The sequence below is a fragment of the Protomyctophum bolini genome (genome assembly GCF_963924005.1).
Source record: "Protomyctophum bolini genome assembly, chromosome: 15".
Classification (NCBI taxonomy): domain Eukaryota; kingdom Metazoa; phylum Chordata; class Actinopteri; order Myctophiformes; family Myctophidae; genus Protomyctophum; species Protomyctophum bolini.
Genome location: NC_137876.1, coordinates 38,990,764 through 39,007,448, shown reverse-complemented (window position 1 = coordinate 39,007,448; position 16,685 = coordinate 38,990,764). Strand labels below are relative to the sequence as shown.

At 42.3% G+C, this 16,685-nt stretch overlaps 3 protein-coding genes across 3 annotated transcripts in view; all 3 read right to left on the bottom strand.

The window, feature by feature from the left end:
* The window catches only part of LOC308329868 (large ribosomal subunit protein mL44-like), a gene marked incomplete at both ends in the record, with an annotated part of 38,425 nt that extends 25,265 nt beyond the window's left edge, over window positions 1–13,160 (bottom strand). The window contains 2 exons of the mRNA XM_080784370.1: window positions 11,246–11,383; window positions 13,153–13,160. Coding sequence (XP_080640496.1) covers window positions 11,246–11,383; window positions 13,153–13,160 — 146 coding nt within the window. The remainder of the gene's footprint in view (window positions 1–11,245; window positions 11,384–13,152) is intronic.
* A 337-nt stretch (window positions 13,161–13,497) lies between these two features.
* On the bottom strand, window positions 13,498–14,948 carry LOC308329867 (large ribosomal subunit protein bL12m-like; the record flags this gene model as incomplete). The annotated part of the gene is made up of 2 exons (XM_080784369.1): window positions 13,498–13,998; window positions 14,814–14,948. The coding sequence occupies 2 exons, from the start codon at window positions 14,946–14,948 to the stop codon at window positions 13,498–13,500; spliced, it is 636 nt and encodes a 211-aa protein (XP_080640495.1).
* A 32-nt stretch (window positions 14,949–14,980) lies between these two features.
* On the bottom strand, window positions 14,981–15,489 carry LOC308329515 (large ribosomal subunit protein uL23-like). Its single transcript, XM_080783849.1, has one exon. The coding sequence runs from the start codon at window positions 15,486–15,488 to the stop codon at window positions 15,021–15,023; it is 468 nt and encodes a 155-aa protein (XP_080639975.1). The 5' UTR covers window position 15,489; the 3' UTR covers window positions 14,981–15,020.
* Between the last annotated feature and the right edge of the window lie 1,196 nt (window positions 15,490–16,685).

The window sequence follows — 16,685 nt, the reverse complement described above, 5'->3', positions numbered from 1 at the left end:
GTTTAAATCATTCAGTTGATAAAACCTTTACAATTATACAAGCTTTTTACTAAATGTACTCTGCTTTCATGCCAGAAGACTGGAGTAGATCATGCTAAAATTCTATTTAATTGTTTTTAATAAAATAAAATAAACTGCTTTAGAATCGAAAAAAATCTTTTTTGAATCGAGAATCGGAAAAATTGAAAAGATCGTTTTTGAATCGAATCGTCACCCCAAGAATCGGAATCGAATCGAATCGTGGGACACCTAAAGATTCGCAGCCCTAATATATATATATATATATATATATATAGCATTAATGTAGCGCCTAAATCCCTGTATTAGGTGCTACTGGCTGCTGACGGATGAGGAAGTTTAGACGTGTGCTGAGGTCCAGAAAGTTCGTAGAGTGGATATTAAATTATATCTATTTTCCTTACAAAATCCTATACTTTGAAGGCAAATAACATAAGTAACAAACAGTCAAACGTGGTGAATGCAACACTTTGCAACAGTCCCTGTCTGCACAGTGAAAACAGTTTGCCTCCTATCAACAACACCTGCAATTCATTAGGGACGGGGTTAAATACCCTCCCTGTAACTATGGCAACCTGAACTTGACCACACCCCTCATTGGCCACAATTAGGAGACTCAAAATGGCGCTTACAGCCTATATCAGAAGGTTTAGAGTAGACTTTCTTTCTGACTGTGCTAAAGCTACCTGGTCAGTGGGTGGATCACGGTAGGAGAGGATTTTCGGAAACACTCAGAGCCTTAGAGAATTAGATGGCTCTGGAAAGTAACACCTATTGAAGTTAATACTTTAATCTGTGTGTGTGTGTGTGTGTGTGTGTGTGTGTGTGTGTGAGTCTGTCTGCTGCTGTTGTTTACTTCTGTTATAATGACCCATAATGACCCGTATGGATTAATGCACCAAGAGACAAGTAAAGACACGCAAAGGCATCACAAGACATCACACCAACGTCCTAAAAATAGATGCTATACCCGGAGCATTGATTTACCGTAGTACGACGGACGTCGCTTGTCGCAAGTTGTCGGGACTCGGAAAGAACCAGTTCCACAAGCGTCGCGGAGCCTTTAGTTTTATTTTAGAAATGTTATTTTCCGCAAGTGACATCTTTTAGCCAACCTCGTCCATTGATTGATTGAGAAATAATAATATGCTATTAAATAATAATAATAATACACTTTATTTATAGGGCACTTATGGAAACAAAGTTACACAATTGGTTTTAAGCAATCAAATCTAAAGACAGAACAAAAATGTTCTATCTGCCTCATGATGATTTCCTGTTTTTTTTTTATATAGAAGAATATTATATAATATAAATGTTCTGATGAATTGGAAATGGTGGACCCTGTTGTAAACAAGTGTAATGCATCCTTATGGTGTAGTCCACAATAAAAAAAATGTATTGAGTTGTGCTTTCGTTTGAAATGTACCCATTCTGCAGCTGTTAATAAATCAACCAATCAATGTTTATATTTTGTTTTGAGAAACATGTTCATATATAGGTATAGCCTACAGTAGATTTGGCCTCGTAAACCCACTTATTGCACAACCCTTTGCTGACATAGGCCAGCAAAAAAGAACAGCATGTATACCACACTACGTAATGATCTGAGCAGTCAGTTTTCCTAGGACTAGGAGGGAGGTAACCTCGCGTCACCAACCTAAAAAGTTAGGAGTCGGTTATAGAATGTACTACTTTTCAATTCAATTAGAATCTGGCTTATTGGCACGAGATAACAAAAAAAGTGGAACAATACAATCAAAAATATAGCTGCAAGCAGCGATAAGGCGGGACCAAGGAGAGGGAGAGAGAGAGAGGGGGTGGAGAGAGAGAGAGACAGAGAGAGAGGGGGGGTGGAGAGAGAGAGACAGATAGAGAGAGGAGAGAGAAAGAGAGGGAGAGAGAAAGAGAGAAAGAGGGGGGGTGGAGAGAGAGAGAGAGAGAGGGGGGGGGGGTGGAGAGAGAGACAGAGAGAGAGAGAGAGAGAGAGAGGGGGGTGGAGAGACAGATAGAGAGAGAGAGAGAGAGAGAGAGAGGGAGGGTGGAGAGAGAGAGAGAAGACAGAATACACTTATTACACTACTATTACACTAATTACAATATTACACTACTACACTACTATTACACTTATTACACTACTATTACACTATTACTTATTACACCATTACACTGCTATTACATTATTACACTATTACACTATTACACTTACATGTATTCCACTATTACACTACTATTACACTATTACACTAATTACAGGATTACAAAATTACACTTATTACAGGATTACACTTACACTATTACACTAAATACACTTATTACACTATTACACTACTATTAAACTATTACACTTATTACACTATTACACTTATTACACTATTTCACTACTATTACACTATTACACTTATTACACTACTATTAAACTATTACACTTATTACACTATTTCACTACTATTACACTATTACACTATTACACTTATTACACTACATACAGTCACGTATTACACTATTACACTTATTACACTATTTCACTACTATTACACTATTACACTTATTACACTACATACACGTATTACACTTATTACACTATTGCACTATTACATTATTAGTCTCATTACACTATTTCACTATTACAGTTACTACCATCTCTATTTTTGTGATGTCATGTCCTAGTGCCTGATGGGTAGAATTTGTGCCAAAACTGACCCACTAAGCATGCCTTCTGTGTATATACAAATTCACAGAGGCTTGTCTGGGTGCAGCCATTTTGAGGTGTACCATTGAGTGCAGCAGCACTGATTAGCTACACCTGACCACAGTAATGGCCGCGCCCATGGCACCCCTCTGTGAATTTGTCTATTGACCGATTCACAGAGGGTTTCCTGGGTGCGGCCATTACTGAGGTGTACCATTAAGCGCAACAGCACTGATTAGCTACACCTGGCCTACAGAGCACCTGCTCCATGGATTACACCTCAGTAATGGCCGCGCCCAGGGCACCCCTCTGTGAATCGGTCTATACTCAGTGTATCTCATCTTTCATTCAATACAAGCAGCTTCTGAGACTGAACCACCCTTTTATCCAAATATGATCAATTCCATCTTCAAATTCAGGCTGCACTCAGGCTGTTTGATGGCCACATTAATTTATTTCAAAGGAAGGTGTGGTTTGACCAAACATTTGTTTGATGGGGGAGGGGGGGCAGGACACAGCCATCAAGCAAAACAAAAATGTTTGGTAAAGCCATGTGACTTCCATTGGAAAAGCATTGGGGTGGCTATCAACAAGACACGACAAAACACATTTTACATTATAGCTTGAAAGTAGTTAATTCCATAATTCATAGGTGATAGTTTACACACATTTGTTTCTACCAAACATATCACTATATTGTTAGTAGGAACCAAAAATTCAGCAAACTTACCTATTCATGCAATGAATACCCCTACTGTTGTGGTGCCTTCACTGTAAGCTAAATGGCTATTTGGTGGTTATGTGAAAGACCCATGAAAGACCCATGTAGCTACCCTTAGCAATGCCTGAACAGAATGAACAATTCATGCTGTATGCTGCTGATGTGAATGGTATCCAAAAAAGAGTAACTTAAGTTAGTGTCAGTAAAAAAATATTGTAATGTTCATCTATTAATGAAGAAACTTGGGTTCTTGCAATGTCACTTTATTTGGACTGGTAGATTTGGCAGCATCTAGGTCATAAATCTAATTCTTGGAAATATTTGTAGTTGTGGTCTAGGATATAGTGTCATATTCATCATCATTGCCATCTAGTGGCTGGTATAAATCACATCACTTGTAGTGTGAAACTATGCTTACTTCTGTAGATGAGCAGAATTGTCATAGCTTAATGGATAGAGGGGCCACCTGGATATACAAAGGGTCCCAGGTTAAATTCCTGATCACCACATCACCACGTTAATGTGGAAGCTCATTTATCAATGTTCATAAAGAAATAATGTGAGCTTGTTTCAAGCCAAAAAATAACATTGTAAAAAGTCTGTGGATGTAGACTTCCCTCTTGTTCATCAGATGATGGGAGCAGCTGTTATGGTGATTGAAATGTAGATTTGAGCATCAACATATACTTTGAGCACCAAAGCATAAGTACTCAAACAATTAGCAGATCTACATGTTCATAGCATGTCACATCACAGATCGGCTTTGTATACACCAGTCTTTAAAGTTATTGATCTCACTGATATAGCCCACAGGACATTCAACACCCCTCATCAAGCGGACTATACAGTTTCATCAGAGCATTTCAAGATGTAGTTGATTTACATCCATGTTTTTTTGCTTTTTTCATACAGCGAGTGGTGTAGATGTTATGGAGACTGGGTAATTATGTGCTGCCGATGAGTTTAGCTGCTGTTTTAATGGTCCTCTGCAACCTATTGAGTGACCATGTGAATGTGTCTGTGATGTGTATGCCCAGGAATTTAAAGTTATCAACTATGTCGACAGATGACCCTTTGATGGAAATGGGGGTGTGGATACTTTTGGACTTCCTAAAGTCGACAATGATTTCTTTGGTCTTATTGGTGTTAAGTGAGAGGTTGTTGTTATTGCACCATAGAGTTAGATCCTCTATCTCCCTCCTATAGGCCCTCTCATCACCGTCGGTTATTAGTCCGATCACTGTGGTATCATCCGCAAATTTAATTATGATGTTATTCTCATATCTGGCGACACAATCAAACATAAACAAGCTGTAGTACAACAGAGGAATGAGGCAGCAGACTTGGGGTGCACCGGTTCTGGTGAGAATTGTGGATGAGCATCTTTCTCCTATGCGTACACACTGGGGCCTGCCTGTCAGAAAATCAAATAGCCAGTTACAGATGGAGCTGCCCACACCAAGGCCACTGAGTTTCAACACTAATTTAGATGGTACAATAGTGTTAAATGCGGAACTATAGTCTATGAACAGTAGTCTGACATAAGAGCTATTATTTTCTAGATGTACCAGTCCAGTGTGTAAAGCAAGAGATCTATCCACAGATCTATTTGAACAGTAAGCAAACTGTAAAGGACCAATACTAGCAAGAATGATGCTTATTTGATGATGATGATTATTTGAGAGAAAGAGAGAGGGGGGGGTGGAGAGAGAGAGAGAGGTGGGGGGTGGAGAGAGACAGAGAGAGAGAGAGATAGAGGGGGGGAGGGTGGAGAGAGAGAGAGAGGGGGGTGGAGAGAGAGAGAGAGAGAGAGAGAGGGGGGTGGAGAGAGGGGTGGAGAGAGAGAGAGAGACGGGTGGAGAGATAGATAGAGAGAGAGAGGGGGGTGGAGAGAGAGAGAGGGGGTGGAGAGAGATAGAGACAGAGAGGGGGGGTGGAGAGGGAGAGAGAAAGAGAGAGAGAAAGAGGGGGAGAGAGAGAGGGGGGGTTGGAGAGGGGGAGAGAGAAATATAGAGAGAGGGGGGTGGAGACAGAGAGAGAGAGAGAGAGAGAGAGAGATAGATATGCACAAATAAGAATGACAGGCTGAGTTGTCGCTACCCAGATTTGAACCAGTGACACTGTGGTCCAAAGGCGAGAGCTCTACCGACTGAGCTAAGCAGACACTGTCAGTTGACTGATTCTATACAATAACATCATGCAGTATAGGTATTAGCTGCCAACCGTATTTGGAAGACGTATTAGTTGCATGAGAGGTTTCACAAAACAGAAACTTTCATTGGCTCATAAAAACTTCATTTTTTCACTTAAAAGAAATCTGTTACGATTTTTTGTTCGTTTAAGTCCAAAGTTCAAGTGTAGACGTTTTTGTACATTTTGATCAAAGATTCTGGGAGGAGATAGATTTTAAATGGTTTTCATATCATTCAAAATGGTGGGTAATGTAAAGGTCAGAGGTCAAAAGTCAGAATACGAAAGTTGTTCGCCATGAGGAGACAAATATGTGTATCAAAGTGTAATTGCCAACGGTCAAACGGTTCATGAGATATGCACATTCAATGTTTACATTTTCAGTGCTATAGCGCCACCATTTGGCCAATGGTCATGGGCTTCACATGGTCACTGTTTGGCATGGCCCTCTACCAGATTACCAAGTTTCGTAAAAAGCGACTGCACGGTTCAGTCAGAACAGCTATTTTTGGCGGAAGGAGAAGAAGAAGGAGAAGAAGGAGAAGGAGAAGAAAAAAAAACCAAAGACTGCGTGTCTTCTTGGTCCCTTAATAATAATAATAGTAATAACCTATAGGACATATAAGGGAACAATATACTAATGACATTACTTTTGTATTTTTGTGTTTTTAGTCAACCCATCACACCACAGAGAAAGGCCAGGGCAAGAACTCAGACAAACACAAGAGACCTTGTCTTGATTGAGGAAGGTTGTTTTTATTATTTTGTTTGAGGGTTGTTTGTTTATTATTTTGTTTAGTATTTATTTTACAGGGTTAATAATGAATAATAAATATACTCAGACACCCATGGATGGGATGAAGTTGATGAGCTTGTATGACAGTATTGTGTTAGCTCCACTGGGAGAGAAAGAGAATCCAGAAGAATACGTAAAAAGGATTCAACGGCTTTGGTTAGATGAGACGAAGACAAAAGAATCTGAATTGGGCATGCTAGAACAAATGATTATATGCCACAGGACTGAACAAGGGTTGCCCGAGACAGTGCAGAGGAAGTTAAGGGAGGTTGTGGGTCTTACCAGCATGACTAAAGCGATGTATATAGACCATGTTGCGCGTTATGTCGACCTGTACCGAAGAAAGTTAACTACTCAGACAGAACAAGATGCGGAGATGCAGAGGGCGTTGACTTGTGCCCAACTGGTAAGTTCTGCTCAACTGGCAGGACAGAGGGTGGTTAGTTCAAATAGTCAGCAGCAGCCGCCACGGGCCGGCCAGGCTGAACCCCGGTACCTCCCATACTCTCCTCTGCCAGGGGTTAGACCACCTAGACGTCAAGGACCGGGTAGTAATTCCCATCAGAGGAACCAGAGCGTTTGTTACATATGTGGAGAATTCAGTCATTTCTGGCGTCAGTGTAACCGGGGCGACCGACTGCAACCTCTGCAGGGGCTGCAGGGGTCATACTGACGGTATACACAAGTCAAAATGTTAATGCCACAAGACAATATGCATGCTGATGTAAGTAGGGGGGAACAATATCCCTCCAGGCGGTCAAATATTCACATGAAGGTTGGAAATTAATAGGAGGTTAATAAATAAACTGAATGAATGAACTAAATTAGATAAGGGAACTAGGCTATTCATGTACGGTATGTACGTGTGCATATGAGAAAGTGTGTGAAAGTTGTTTAAAGTGAGAAATCTCCATCTACTCATTTTATGAGAGGGTTGTGTGTAAATGAGTGTGTGGAATGTGGGAGCACGTGAGTGAGGGCATGAGTCAAGGGGGGGCCATCCTCTCCTTATAGTGGAAGAAACATAACACTTCTACTCTGTCCTAGTGTATGGTGCAAATGTCTGCAGGCATGGAATCTTCTCATTTAAAAAGGCATAGCGATGGTAGATGTTGTCTACTGTTGACCGTTTTTTGTTTTGGCGGTGGAATTTGATTTGGTACACCTTACGGTGTCAGAAGTAACAGAAATGTTTGCCAGGTCATATGAAGCTTGAAATGGGTAGACTGGCCAGGGGTTTAAATGAGAAGATCACAAGCCTGAAAGTGTGAGTATGTGTGAATGAAATCACGGTGTTTGATTGAGAATAATGTATGTGTGAATGAGCGAACGAAATTAATGAATGAATGTATGGATGAACACCAAGCTATATCCAGTAAAGTATGACTAAGAGGGGAGAGGCGAGAGCCATCTCTTCTCACCGTAAATGAGATACGAGCGAGGACCTCCTGTCCTGTCCTTATCTTCAGTACTATTGTGTTTTAGAAGATTCATTGTGAGATGTGAGCAGAGTTTGAGTTTGAGCTCTGCTCTAAGGAGTGAGAAGTGACTGGAGTCTGATGTCAAAGTGGAGTGCAGGGAAGAGGGTTTGGTGTGAATTTGAACAATTATTGGCCTTAGTCAAGGTGTGTGTGTGGGGTGATGAAGGCGACGGCTGACATCACCGTACATGTTACATACTGATCATGGGGAGTCGTAAACCCTGTGGTTGGGACAGCTGACTATAGCTAATAGCATGACTGAGGGGTTTCTGACCCATGTCTCCAGGAAGTGGAGTTTTCAACCAAGGTTGAACGGTTTCGGGGTTAAAACAATGTGCCTTTCAGTTTAACCGCCAGTCCTGCCCTAGCATACATGAGCTTGTTGATTTGACATCAGTGAATTGTTAGGTAGTTCAGTGAGAGATTTCTGTAGAGGGGCCTGCATGCTTCCTTTAATAGGAGTGGAAAGGAGAGGAGTCCGTTCATAGGATTCCAACTGCACTAGTGATCTCCAGGTTCTGGAGGGTGTCGACAGGGGACATCTGGCAGGACCACCAGGAAGATGGGGTCATCCCGAGAGGACGGAGAGTCCAGGGGGGTGTGGCCTCAGGGCAGCTGTCTACGGAACACGGAGGAGCTCCTAAATCAGCTCCTACCGTCAGGAGATCAAAACAGCAGGTGACCCTTCACAGATACTACGGCGTTCGTTGCATGAGGTGTCGGAACGAACATTATTCTGGACCAGGACCCATGGGAGGAGCTTCCAACGTTCATGACACGATGGAGAAGAGGAGAGTTTCAATGCTATTGCTGTCGTGATTGACAGCAATAGCGAGCAATAAGCGGCCAGTCAGAGCCTTGTGATTGCTCGGGAAGGAGATGCTATGACCAACTACAGGGCAGTTGTGGTATACTTGTACTGAAGTATATGGTGACGGTCTGCTCTGTACCTACAGATCTGAGAGCTATTTCAGCTCTGAGATTCAAGAAGATCTTCTAAGCGTTGTTATTCTGTAGGCGAAAAAAGAAATGTGGGAGCCATTTCCTACCGCGTGTCTGAACATCTGAACAATTTGCATCATGGAGAAAGAGAATAAATCGTGATTCATCTGAATTGTGATTAATGTTGAGAAATCGTGGTTTTAATTAATGTTGAAAGATGTTATGTCTAACAGGTTGTTGTTTTCTGTGCTGATACAGATCAACTGGATTTAACAAAGTACTGAAATAGTGCTACTTGTAGGGATGTTTGTTCTCATTTTGTCAGTGCAACAATTAGCTGCAGAGCGAGCTAGTGAGACCTACCGTCTCTTGGCTGAAGTGAGAGAGGTGTGTCTATCGCATGTCGCGTGTACGGACTTGGTGTGTACTCAGGGGACCTCAACAAAGGTCAGTGGGGGAGGAATGGCAGAGGACCGCTGTCATTGGAGATATTACATTTCAACTTAGAGAATCTCTGTTTTTATTTTGTGTGTTTCAGTACATGTAATATTCGGTAATGGGCAGTTTTGTCACTTAGTATGATTTATTATTTTTGAACGGGTTGTTAATGAGACGTGTATGTGTGGAGTTATTGTTTGGGTTTTATTTGTTTGTTTTATTATTTGTGTCATATGTTTTGAGTGTCAACTTTTCATTTGCAGGTATTTGAATTTAATCAGTGGCTATAGGAATTTGATTTGGTTTAAATAGGAGTTCAATTATATGAGGAGTTCCATTTCGTGTTAGCACAGGGTTCAGTTTCAAATCTATTTACAAAGGGTTTGTCTGTTCTAAATGTGATACAATTCAAGGAGTTCATATGACGCTCCTGTGTCAAGGGGGGTGTCGAAAATTCAGGTGTGCATAGCATGTCAAATTATGGGTTGATGATTTATTTTGAATGATTAGGAGCGTTTTCAAAACACGGGTGCTTATCTTTGAAATTGGGTGGTTGTCAGAGTCACTGACGGCGAAGATTTTGCGTTAAGCATAGGTTTTTATATGTTTTTAGATGTGTGTCACATATGCCATTTCGTCACTGTGCATGTTATGATTGATTCATGTTGTTTTGAATGGTAATTATGCGATATAGGTCAAGTTAGGATTTGTTTATGTTTAAAATGATTTACTTACATTTGTTTTGTAGTTTATTTAGTCAATAGATCATGTAAGGTTAATGATATTAATGTAGTGTTTTTATCGGCTTATACTGTCAGAAGTTTGCTTTAGTTTATGAGTAAGGTCGATGATAGTATTGTTTGAGTAATGTTTTGTTATATTTTGTTCATTTGTGCTTAGGTGAGCGTGTGTTTTTCATTATTTTACTGTATAATAGGCTGTTTGTCTTTCCAGGGGGGTCAGGTGGAAATATGGTTTGTGTGGTTTATCGGACAGGGGTCTGAACTCTGAATATCATTTTATTATTTAAGGGGCCAGTCATGTTAATTATTGGTTGTCTGGGCACCTCTGTAAGTCCTGGCATAAGGATGCCAGGAGGGGGGTTTCTGTTGTGTATTGGCGCCCAGACATATAGGCATTATACAGTAGGCATATAGATATATAGATAGATAGAGGTGGGGACACACTCTGGGATAGATATGTGAAGAGACCCAGTACTCTGACTGCCTCCAACTAAAACAGCTGGAGGAACTCAAAGTGGGCATGCAGAGGGATCATTCCACAAACCAAGCCACCCTTCCCCCTCAGAGGTAGAACAGAAGTTAGTAGCCTACTATGTTAAGGTGGTTTCATCATGTCATGAAGACACATAATAATACACCTGTATTTGCATCCACAAACACAATGTCATATGGAGTATGTGCTGCACAGGTGAGAGACTTTACATTGAGATATATGGAGTTATATTCTTATGAGCATTGAGTGATACTCAGGGACATGAGCCAGGAGGCTTGTACATAAGAGGGTCTATTATGGCCAGGGTCATACAGGTCAGAGAGCCGGAGGAGATGAGGACAAAGCTGAGTTTGGGCGAGGTGACTCAGGCAGTTTGGACCCATATATCATAGCCTTATGTCCGGACTGGGGTTCAGCACCAGGGCATGAGAGTCGTTAGGAATAAGAGCACACATACCTCTGAACACACAATAACACCAATGAAAGTCTACTCACATGCACGTACATGCACTAAGTGGAACTGGACAATTGAATGTATATATAAGCTGAGCATCGTGGTGAGAACTCACTTGCGAGGATGTATCCCACCTGGCATGTCATATGATTCGGCTAATCTGAATAAACTATGCAATTGGAAACTAAGGGATGTGCCTGGATTCTCAATCTGTTCTACTGACACCTGCAAGGTATAGTCTCCACCATTATGGCATTATCCATATTTAATTTACTACATTCTCACACCATGATTTACAATATAACTGGACGCCATGACATTTCTCACTGACAGTGCATGCAGCAGTGAAAATCGTCTGGACCGGACTGGAAGCCTAGTGCCGGCATCTGCCACTGAAGGTCTTGCCGGTGTAGATCTGCAGAGATCCGCAGTGCCAGCGTGGTCTGTATACAGCGTTTCGTGCAACACATCCTAATTTAGTAAAATAGACCCAAGGACTACTAATAGGCTACTATTCAAAGAGACTGGTTGTCTGAGTCTAGAACCCGCTGTAGTGGTAAGAACTTAACCGGGATGTCTAGATCCCTGTTAACTAGGAATAATGGATCTAAAGATCCCTGTAAAATAGATATCAGGGTTGTAAGAGAAGGTGATGTAGTGTCTCTTGGGGGGAGCTGGTCAAGGAACTTGAAGGCTGAGTGCAATATATCTCAAGTGGTAACAGCCACCCTTTATAGTGCTTTGCTGGATGCTCAGTGATGTCACAAATGAGTCAGCTACAGTATATCCATATGTGGAGTTCTATATTAACATGACATCAGAACTAGATCAGATATAGCTAGCTCCATGTTTGGAGCTCTGGATCAACCACTCTGGATCAACCACACCCTGACGGTCATACTTAGGTTAGTTAGATACCGGTAGTCAGATAGCTCCATATATGGAGTACCAATATTCAGTGGGCAGTGGTGTTAAGTAACTAAGTATATTTTGAGGTATTTGTACTTCACTTGAGTATTTCCAATTGCCAGTACTTTTACTTCTACTCCACTAAATCTCAGAGGCAAATATTGTACAATTATTTGAAAACCTTATTTACTAGTTACTTTATAGATTTAGATTATTATTACAAAACATACATAAACCACTTCAGGCAGACCTATATTTTTCGGCCATTTGAAAATAGTCTATCTACAAGGTCACAATGCGTCGCTATTACGACCTTAAGTTGGGTCTTGGCTCCAAAGGAGTAATGTGTAGCTATCACAAGGATCACAAACCAGGGTAAACAGAAGAGTTACATGTATTGAGAAAAATAGCTCACAGTAGCTAGGAGATAGGGCAAGTGCATGTATGTCGTCAGGGTGGCCAAGGCCAAAACAACAACCCCAACCCTACCTAGCAAAATAAAAACAATAAGTAGAAACAATGGGCCAAAACTGGGCAACAAAATAAAATGGCAGCACACCCTTATCAGGTACAGCTTCCCTTCTATGATAGAATGCACACAGGAAAATGGTTTGGGATACTGTGATAGGTTTGAGTACAACGATCGCTATAGGTTGGTCTGTTCTTTAAACACAGTACAAAAAGGCACTGAGCAGGTATGGCACAGCCTACAGACACTACACTTATAGACTGGATTCAGCAGCACAGGTGACTATAAGTTGGTCTGTTCTTTAAGCACACAGTACATAAAGAAACCTTTGGCACTGAGCAGGTAAGGCACACAGCCTACAGACACTACACTAGCTACAGACTGGATTCAGCCTACAGACACTACACTAGCTACAGACTGGATTCAGCCTACAGACACTACACTAGCTACAGACTAGATTCAGGAGCACAGGTGACAGATGGCAAGAGGCTGACAAGGAGCTTCTCCCAGGCTTTTATGCTGGTGGCTGGCTGATTGAAAATGAGGCCCAGAAGCCATTCCTCCAATCTCCACTCCACCCTCCAATCACCATGCAGCACTGAAAAACACTGACAGTGGATTAAACACAAACCACAACAACACTAAGGCGCCACATAGGGCCGTAACAGTCGTGATGCGATGCATTGTGACGGACATATCTTCATCTTACTGCAGGTCTGGCAAACCTCAGTCTTCTTGAAACGCATGCAAGTTCCAGGACAACAACAGAATACGCTGAACGGCCAGAGTACGGACGAGTGCATAACTTGTGCATCTTTCGCATACTTTTGGTCATACAGATGTAGGGATTTTCTCCTTACGCAGATTTGTACCCACACATTTTGGTTGCAACAGCAAACAAATCCAAATGAACAACTAAACATATCATGCAAGTTGACACATAGACAAGCAGAGTAGCAGTCACTGTGCTCAGGGCTCACTGCAGCCTACAAAGTTCAAGTCCGAGTTCTTTACCGCCTCACCTCTGATAAAGCAAGTGGAAATGTCAAAGGCATTTTCTTCGTCCCCCCAGCTTCCTTTCTTCAGCGTATAAAAAAGGACAAACTGAAATAAAGACTACAGCCAAACAGTGGACAGGCAGATGTGCAGATCTAATCCAGCACCACGGTGCCACCCGCTGCCTCTAGGGCTGCTTTAAGTTTCTCTGCCTCCTCTTTGGAAACATTGGCTCGGATCTCCTGCGGAAGGGCTTCTACCAGTTTCTTAGCTTGCACTAGATTCAAGCCCAGGATGCAGTTCTTCACTTCTTTTATAAGTTTGACTTTCTCCGCTGCTTTCAGTTTTGTCAATTTGACAGTAAAAAACGTCTTCTCCTTCTTGACCGGGACCGCCTCTTCTGGGGCCTGAGCAGGGGTTGCCGCTGTCAAAGCTCCCATTGGCATCATTCCAACATCTTGAATATTGAAGGTTTTCTTGAGAAGCTCATTGAGGTCTGACACCTCTAATAAAGTGAGGTTGGCTATGTCATTGGCCAGCTGTTGAATTTTGGGCAGATATTGTTTGGGTGCTCCATCTAGTGGAGGGGTGGCGATGGCAGAATTGGTCTCGAATAACCTAAAAGCACACAGTGCTGGCGTCTGCCTCTGAAGGTCCTGCCGGAGTAGATATGCTGAGATCCGCACTGCGGTCCGGACGTATATGTATACACGGTCTCGTGCAATACATCCTAATTTAGTAGAAAGGACCCAAGTAAGGATCATGTAAAATACTATTAAGGGACTGGTTCTCCGAGTCTAGAACCCGCCGCAGTGGTGAGGATTTAACCGAGATGTCTAGATCCCTGTTGGCTAGGAAATAGGAATAATTGCCCTGAAGATCGCTGTATAATGCCGAGATCTGGATTGTATAGCCAAATATCCTGGCTTTACGGAATGTGATGGAGATCTCTCTTGGTGACAGTTGGTCAAGGAAGTGCAATACATTTCAAAGGCCATCCTTTATAGTGCTTGGCTGGATACTCACTGAGGTGATGTCACAATGAGTCAGCTATATCCTTATATGGAGTTCTATATTAGCATGACATCAGATCTCTGCTGGCTCCATGTATGGAGCTACCCATATGACGTGAAGCTGAAATTCAGCTTCATAAAGCTTCACAGCAGCCATTGGGCCGGTGGGACTGTGTCCCAGGGGCCCTTCAAGGAAACTGCTTGTGTGGTATGGTTTGAGGCCCTGAAGAGGGCTCCTGGGGACCTTCAAGGACCCAAGGACTACTAAAACTATTCAAAGGGACTGGTTGTCCGAGTCTAGAACCTGCTGCAGTGGTGTCCGGTAAGAACCTTTTTTTTGTTTTTACAAATATTTATTCCACATGTCTCTTCAGCCACAGTATAGATGATGCCAATCTTGTTTGCAACATTCAGCGCATCGTAATCTGGAGCTAGACGAACGTACGCCTTCTTCTCACCATCAGGCCTGATGAGTGTGTTGACTTTGGCGACATCGATGTCATACAGCTTCTTGACAGCGTGTTTGATCTGGTGTTTCTGGCCTTGACATCAATAATGAACACCAACGTGTTGTTGTCCTCAATCTTCTTCATGGCCGACTCGGTTGTTTTTGTTTTTTTCAAGTTTTTACAAATATTTATTCCACATGTCTCTTCAGCGACAGTTTAGATGATGCCAATCTTGTTTGCAACATCCAACGCATCGTAATCTGGAGCTAGACGAACAAACGCCTTCTTCTCACCATCAGGCCTGATGAGTGTGTTGACTTTGGCGACATCGATGTCATACAGCTTCTTGACAGCGTGTTTGATCTGGTGTTTGTTGGCCTTGACATCAATAATGAACACCAACGTGTTGTTGTCCTCAATCTTCTTCATGGCCGACTCGGTTGTCAGGGGGAACTTAATGATGGCATAATGATCCAACTTGTTCCTACGAGGAGCGCTCTTGCGAGGATACTTGGGCTGTCTGCGCAGACGCAGGGTCTTGGGGCGACGGAAAGTGGGAGAAGTCCTGACCTTCTTCTTTCTCTGGCTGTGGACTCCTTTCAGCACAGCCTTCTTGGCCTTCAGGGCCTTTGACTTGGCCTCTGTCTTGGCAGGGACAGCTTCCTTCTTCGCCTTCGGTGCCATGTTGGGTAAAGCGTCCGGTAAGAACTTAACCGAGATTTCTAGATCCCTGTTCACTAGGAATAATGGATCTAAAGATCCCTGTAAAATGCAGAGATATCAGGGTTGTAAGGTAATGTAGGTAAGGAAGGTGATGCAGTGTCTCTTGGTGGGAGCTGGTCAAGGACCTTCTTGAAGGCTGAGTGCAATAAATCTCAAGTGGTAACGGCCACCTTTGGCTGGATACTCAGTGATGTCACAATGAGTTAGCTATATCCGTATGTGGAGTTCTATATTAACATGACATCAGAACTAGATCAGATCTCTGCTAGCTCCATGTATGGAGCTCTGGATCAACCACACCCAGACGGTCATACTTAGATAGGTTAGTTGCGAACGCAGTGATTGCGAACGCAGTGAGCACTTACTATGAGACATAGCAGATCATGTCTGTCTGTCTGTCCCGCTTTTGTGCCCATATATGGAGCTGAGTGATTTGTGTCACCATGACTCAGCCATAACCATATAAGGAGTCCCCAAAGCAGCTATACGTCCAAAACCCAAATACGTACGAGCTGCGTTCGCTTCCCGCGTTTGCGCGTCTTACTGGTATATACCTCCATCAGATAATTATTACAAAACATACATAAACCACTTCAGGCAGACCTATATATTTATTTATTTTTTTCAGATTTTATGGGGGCCAGTTTCGAATTGCAGCCGTCCGTATAGTGCCCTTTGAGAGCGGTTTTGAAGGAGTCAAGGGATTCACATGTCTTAATGACTGTTGGTAGGGCGTTCCACATTTTGGTGGCATGGTGGCCTCACCTCTGATAAAGCAAGTGGAAACGTAATTTTCTTCGTCCCCCCAGCTTCCTTTCTTCAGCGTATAAAAACGACAAACTGAAATAAAGAACTATAAAAAGTGCCCTTCAGGGCACAGGTCTCCACTAGGAGGATAGGAGTGCGTGTGGCTCAATCAGGGGGTTAAATTAATTTAGCTCCTATGCGACTCCTAATGCCTTATTACCAACAGCCATAACGAATGTGAATCCCTATTCTCCTTCAAAAACGCATCTTTTTGAGGATGCTTGGACGGAAAATAATTCCAACACCTGGAAACTTGTGATGAGACAATACAGTTATATTTGAGCAGTTTATTTAGTTGTTTCCTTTTAAAGTCTGATAGTGAGGATGAGCCAAATTGCCATTCCATGTGGC